This window comes from Morus notabilis, unplaced genomic scaffold, assembly GCF_000414095.1.
Source record: "Morus notabilis unplaced genomic scaffold, ASM41409v2 Scaffold165, whole genome shotgun sequence".
Taxonomy (NCBI): domain Eukaryota; kingdom Viridiplantae; phylum Streptophyta; class Magnoliopsida; order Rosales; family Moraceae; genus Morus; species Morus notabilis.
In genome coordinates, this window is record NW_010363979.1 from 80,572 (window position 1) to 87,069 (window position 6,498).

The 6,498-nt window shown below is 40.6% G+C and overlaps 1 protein-coding gene across 2 annotated transcripts; it reads right to left on the reverse strand.

Moving 5' to 3' along the window:
• Positions 1-441: 441 nt before the first annotated feature.
• Positions 442-6,353, reverse strand: LOC21406883 (pentatricopeptide repeat-containing protein At3g18110, chloroplastic). 2 transcript variants are annotated; one of them, XM_010105531.2, is made up of 5 exons: positions 6,313-6,353; positions 2,571-6,234; positions 2,172-2,372; positions 1,747-1,837; positions 442-1,195 (listed from the first exon to the last, which is right to left on the reverse strand). In XM_010105531.2, the coding sequence occupies exons 2-5, from the start codon at positions 6,197-6,199 to the stop codon at positions 632-634; spliced, it is 4,485 nt and encodes a 1,494-aa protein (XP_010103833.1). In that variant the 5' UTR covers positions 6,200-6,234; positions 6,313-6,353; the 3' UTR covers positions 442-631. The 2 variants fall into 2 exon arrangements, with proteins under 2 accessions (XP_010103833.1, XP_024026160.1); XM_024170392.1 differs by lacking the exons at positions 442-1,195; positions 1,747-1,837; positions 6,313-6,353 and having other exon boundaries at positions 2,218-2,337; positions 2,571-6,265.
• Between the last annotated feature and the right edge of the window lie 145 nt (positions 6,354-6,498).

Genomic DNA, 6,498 nt, shown 5'->3' on the forward strand with positions numbered 1-6,498 from the left:
TTATATTATATGTTTTGCAAAATAGCTAAGCAAGCAATAGATTGCTCAAGGGTGAGACTCAAACTAATGAGCTCTACATAAAAATTGCATAATTATACTCAATGGGGATTTTAGTTTTGTTGTGGAAATTTAGCAAAAATACCAGAGCCCCAACGGACAGTAGGTAGTAGTATGTCGCTAACGTAACCCGCTGAGGGCAGAGGGGAGAAGGGAGGGGTTACCGCCAAGGGCAGAGCAGCTCCGGCGGCAATGGAGGGCGGAAACCTTGATACGATGGTCCCCCCGCCTTGCAAGGTATATCTCGAACGACAGGTGAGAGCATCAGATTTGAAAAAGTAAACACTAGAAGTAGATGACATTACATTCATATAAAATTTTGAGAATGAAAGAACTTTTAAGTAATGGTAAAAACAAGTCCAAGGATTTTTTTTTTTCTTTGTGGCATTTCTTCTAGTTATCTACAAAAGTCAAATCACTTTTCTTCCTTTCTTTGTCTTTGTTCCCAAATATTTACAAGTCATATTACATGCTGGGAATGGACTAAAGCTAACCCACTTGTCGTCTCAAAAAGTGACAACTCAATGGACATTACAGGCAGTGAAATGGTATGAAGATTTCACTATTTGGCAAATCATTTCAAAGCTTTTCTTCCAACTCCAATCTCACCAGCATGTCGCAATTTCGATCTCGGTGTATATTTCCCCTTTGTTGGCTTCTTGATCTTCCTCATCCTCCCAAGTCCACCATTTTTCTTTATCTTCTCCAACTTCTGTTTCCTCCCCTCTATGTCAGCTTCAATAGCTTTTGTTCTCTTTTCATCTGATAGCATAGCCAACCGGGAAAATTTCTTAGGCCTCACAATTCCGAGCCTCTCAGTTACCTCCTTGAATGCAGGAACAAGACCGCGCCTCAGAAAACAACCTTCCATAAGCTGCATTGAGTTGTATTCAGGCAGAGATGGAGCATCTTTCAACTCAAGGTCTAAACAGAACGGCGAGTCTTTTAGCCACAACCTGAGGGAGTGTGCCTTAGCTACAAGGAGACCCGTTCGCGTTCTACAAGGGAGAAAAGGGGATCCCATCTCCCACAGACAGGCCTTTAGTGTGCTATTAAGAGAAATAGAGTTGTACTCCGACGTTCCTGTTATCAAGACAACTGATTTCGGAGATTCCGGGTAGCCTTGCAGGGATGCATCCTGCATAAGAGGAGATTTTGTGTTAAGGACTCACAAACAAGTAGCATCCTAACAACCGATCAATCATTTCTTATTTGAAAGTTAAAAAACAAGTAATATTGATAATGATACAAGGCTAAACTTCTAATACCACTATCAACAATAATGGTCATGAACAGTATCCCAAGAGCACGTTTACTTTACCCGATTGAAAAGGGAAAACACTTCTCTAATTATGTAGAAGGGCATTTGAGTACTGAAATTAGTACTGAAATTGATAAGATTTCTATTCTAAAATTTAGTGAACACTAGAAAGAGATTATTTCCTGTTCTATTCTAATCAAAATAAATATGTCGACACTAGAAAGGGAATGATCCTAATTTTTATGCTTCTTCTTCTTCTTCTTCTTTTTTTCCCAAACTCATTAATTACTTTTCAATTACGGTTTGGTATAATACAACATGCCCTAAAAGAGAAGAAGTTATAATAGAAAAATACAATATTACTCCCAAAATATATATTTAGAAGGAATCATTTCCACTGAAACAGAGTAATGAGAAAGAGTACATACCTGCATGTGATCAAGCCATAATGTAAGACCAACAAGCGCAGAACCAGCCGACAACTTTCTAAAATCAGCTCCCCAATCCTTGTCAGCGACCCTTCATTTTAGAAGATAATAAAATATGAGCAAATCAATGAAAATAGAAAGTTACACTATAAGAGAAACGACCATCATTTCTTTTCTCTCCAATTTTCTGAGCATAGTAACAGCTTTGCAGTTTACAACTTTTTTTTATTAAAAAAAAAAAAAAAAAAACAACCCAAAAGCAAAAGCAAAGACTCTTTCAACTGCAACATATAAGCCAATTCATTTAAAAAGATCCATATATCGTTTATTTCAAAGAAAAAAAATAATATCTATTTTATAGCATTGGTAAAATTATAATGATAAGATTTGGAAATTGGAAATTGTTCATGTCAAAGAGCAGCTACCTGAACAGATCATGCCGGTAGATGCCTCTCTTGATTGCCAGTTGGTAAACCCATGAAGCCGTTGCTCGGAATTCAAATGCCCACAACAGATCCTCCAAAGCATTGACAAAGTTAAACGCCGCATCGTCTTCTAAAGGTCCTAGCTTCTCGAGACATTGATCCACCTCTGAAATTAGTGATTCAGATTTTTCTGTCAAAATCCTACCAGAAGAAAGAAAGAAAATTCATAAATGGTTCCACAAAAAACACATGTTGTAAAAGAAAAATATAACTATAGGACTGGCAATTCGTGTTCGGTTGTTGTGTTTGGCCCGACATGTTTATGGCACAACACAATTAGCCTAGAGACGAACATGACACAACTCGACACACATACACGTTTATTAAACCATGTATTACCTTATTGGAAGATCAAATCCAGTATCGCTTAGAGCATTCAAGAGGGTAAAAGCTTCACTTGTACGCTGACACAAACTAGCAGCTCTAATAAAGCACGTCCATATTCTATGGTCTGGCTCTAAACCCTCTTTTTCCATGTCTTTGAGCTTTTGAATTGCAACGTTATAATCTCCATTCTTGAGATAAGCATCAATAACAGAACTGTAAGGTAATGTATTGAGATTTAAACCAGTTTCTTTCAAATCTTCGAGCACTTTTTCAGCTTCCCCAGGCTGTCCGGAGCCACCATAAGAAACCATAAGCAAGTGCATTGTGGCAAAATTGGGTTCCATACCAGCCTCTTTCATCATGGTCACCAGCATTTCCGCTTTGGATGGGTTTTTTGAATTCCTGAACACTTTAATCATTGTATGATAAAATGAACGATCCAACTTACGTCCATTTGACCTCAATTCTTCGAAAAGCTCCTCAGCTTGATCATACAGTTGCTGCTTACTAAATGCTGAAATCAGGCTTTTGTAGGTGTCCAACTTAGGTTCCAAGCCCTGATTTCTCATTTCACGCATTAGAGATAAACCTTCTTCTGGTCTACTGTCTTTGCAGTACATTATTATTAGAGTATTATAAGTATCCTCATCTGGGCTTAGACCAGCTTCTTGAATTTGTTGGTACACTTCAACAGTCTTTCTGAAATTTTCAATCGACGAGTACAACTTTAGCACAGAATTCCATATCGAGAGATCAGGCTTAAATCCCGCCTCTTCCATCTCAGACACCATGGCCTCGACATCCCTGACTCGTTTTACCCTGCACAACAACCTGATCATAACCCTATAAAGATTCATGTTGGGCAAATAACCAGCAGCTTTCATTCCGTCGTATATTTTCCTCACCTCAAACACATCGCCAGCTCGAGCAAATGCATCGAGCATCATGAGAATTGAACTTTTGCTTATCTTGAATCCCATATCTTGCAGCTCCTGGATTACCACATAAAGCTCATCCAATCTCCCATCAACAATTAAAGCTTGCAATAAACCGTTAATAGAATCTACAGTCGGCGTGGGGCCATCCCTCATCATTGTATTAAAGATTGCTCTGGCTCTCTCATAGCAACCACTTTCAGCATAAGCTTGTATCAGCGCATTCCACACCTTCCTATCGACTTCTGTGTGTCTTTGTCTGAGACGTCCCACCAAGCTCTCTGCTTTCTGCCACAGCTTGACTTTCCCATACTCTTCAATAACACTGACATAAACAGCAACACTGTCGAAAATGAAGCCTTTTGCTTCCGCCTGATCAATCAAATGATGCGCTGTCTCGGGGAAACCCATTTTACAATATGTGAGCGCCATGGTCTGATAAAGAAGTTTGGATAATTCAACACCAAAGAATCTCATGTCGGAAAAAACCTGTGAAGCATCACCAAAGAGCTCGTTCTCTTTACAGCCTTGAATCATGGATTCATACATGATAGAACTCCTGCTAAAAGAATGGAATCCCTTAGTTTTACCGTATTCCTCCAAAGCAGCTTGAAATTGACGAGCCTTGCACAGTATGACAACAAGTGCTTCAGCTATCAGTTGATTGGAACCAGGAGCATGTTCTCTCAAGAATTCAAGCAACTCCTGTGCTTCGGAGTGCCTTCCGGATGAACTATACGAGCTAAGAATAGATAACAGATTTTCCCGGTCTAGTTCATAGCCACTGGTGATGGCAAGTCTCAAAAGTTTAGCAGCTTGGTCATAGCATTCCCCCTTGACAAGAATTGAAGAAATAACTTGTGGGTTCTTGCCGCAAAGCAATTCCATGTCTCTGATCACTTTCTCTATGGCGTCCGATTTGTTTTCCCTCCCAAGTACTCGCACCATGACCCCGTAAAGGCCATTATCTGGAATGAAACCATCACGTAACATTTCTCGATACAACGCCATTGCCTTCTTTGTCTCATTGAACCTCAAAAACATATCCAACATAACTGAATATGCTATTTGATCGGGTCTAATTCCAGACCTAACCATGCAATCAAAAGTCTTCTGAGCATCGACTTGCATACCAGCCTTGGCATATCCAGAAATTAAAGCGCTATAGGTTCTCAATGTGGGTTTAACTCCTGCATCCAACATTCCCGACATGACATTTGCTGCCTCTGTAATCTTATTAGCTTTCCCAAGCGAGTCGATCAAGACTGTGTACGTAATAGCATCAGGAGTCCGGCCTGCCGTTTTCATGTCCCTATAAAGCTGAAAGGCTAAATCATGCTGCCCCTGCTTCCCATACATGTGGATCATTGTATTATATGTCATTTCATCTTTACCAAAACCCTTTTGCACCATATCTTCACATATCTCCTTCACTTTCTCTACATTCCCATCTCTAGCAAAAGCATATAACAAAGAATTATATGTCACTGCATCAGGGAGAAACCCCCTAGACTCCAATTCCTTAAAGAGCTTATCCGCTTTGCTTGGCATTCCACACCGCCCAAACACTGAAATCATGGCATTATAAGTCCAAAGATCAGGCTGACAATGATGCCGCACCATGTCCTCAAAAACCTTAGTCGCCTCCTCCAAGTTGGATTCGCGCGAACACCCACTTAGAAGAGTGTTATAAGTAATAATATCCGGTCTGAGACCCGACCTTCTCACCTCATCCAAAAGCTCAATAGCCAAATTCGGCGCCATAGCACCTGACTTCAGACGTGCATTTATCAATGTATTGAAACTCACAAGGTCCGGCTCACATCCTCTCTCGCGCATTAAATCGAGCAACTCGTGAACCTTATCGAATCGACCAGCTCTCGCTTGAATACCCATCATGGCATTGTACACTTGGACAGTATTACCAATATCAGGCTCAGCCCTTGTGAATATCTCGATGGCTAATCCCACCTGATTAGCCTTTCCAAGGACCGCCAAAATGGTGGCGAGCATCCGGGGATTCGGAGAGTACCAATGGCGCAAATTCAGCCACTCGTAAACCTCCAAAGCCCTATGCCAACTTGCCTGGCCAACCCACTTCACAACAAAGCAAAAATCAGTGGGAGTCATCTGAACTTTCCTATCATCCAGAACATCCGCCACAAACTCATCGGATTTCAACCCCAAAATCCTATCAGTCAAATACTTCACTCTTTCCCTCCAGTCTTTGGCTCTTTTAAGCGCCAATTTGTTCATTTTCTTGACCCTCGTCCTGCTAGGCCTCCCTAAAACTTGTTGGGTCTCGTCATTTTCATCCAAAGAATCTAAACTCCTCAAATTATCGGCTTTCTCAGTACTTTCAGAATCACGGGTCAGTTCAGGAGAGACAATTGTGAACTGGGTCTGTGGTGATTGGTCATAACTTTCACTAAGTTTCATGTCTGGCCATCTCACAGATGGTGAAGCTCTACTGTAGCTAAATTTTTGGGTATTTTTATCAAAACTAATAGAATCGCTTAGTGGCTCAGCATTAGAACTAGAACAAGAACTAGCAGAAGAACAAGTTGTTGGGATTGAAGAGCAAGAGAAAGAAGTGGGTCTGTGTACCTTAGAAGAAGAAGAAGAAGAAGATGATGATGATGATGAAAATGAGTCTTTATGAAGGATTGGTGAAGATACAGACGACACAACTCCTGTGAACGCCATAACTGGCTGAAGATTTGAGATTATCTCATTCTCATGTTGCAGAGTTTTTGGGGAGGCAAGATATTACAGATATTTCTGGGCTGGCTGAAGATTTGAGATTATCTCTTTCTCATGTTGCAGAGTTTTTGGGGAGGCAAGATATTACAGATATTTCTGCTTTGTATTGGCGGGGAGAGGAGAAACTTTTTCACTTTATATCAAGTACAGTGGGCTGGATAGGCCCTTAAAAACTTTGTGGGCCTACAGTGGCCCAGCCAGTAAAAGGACTGGGATTTTGTAGTACTAGTGTGTAGGAGGGA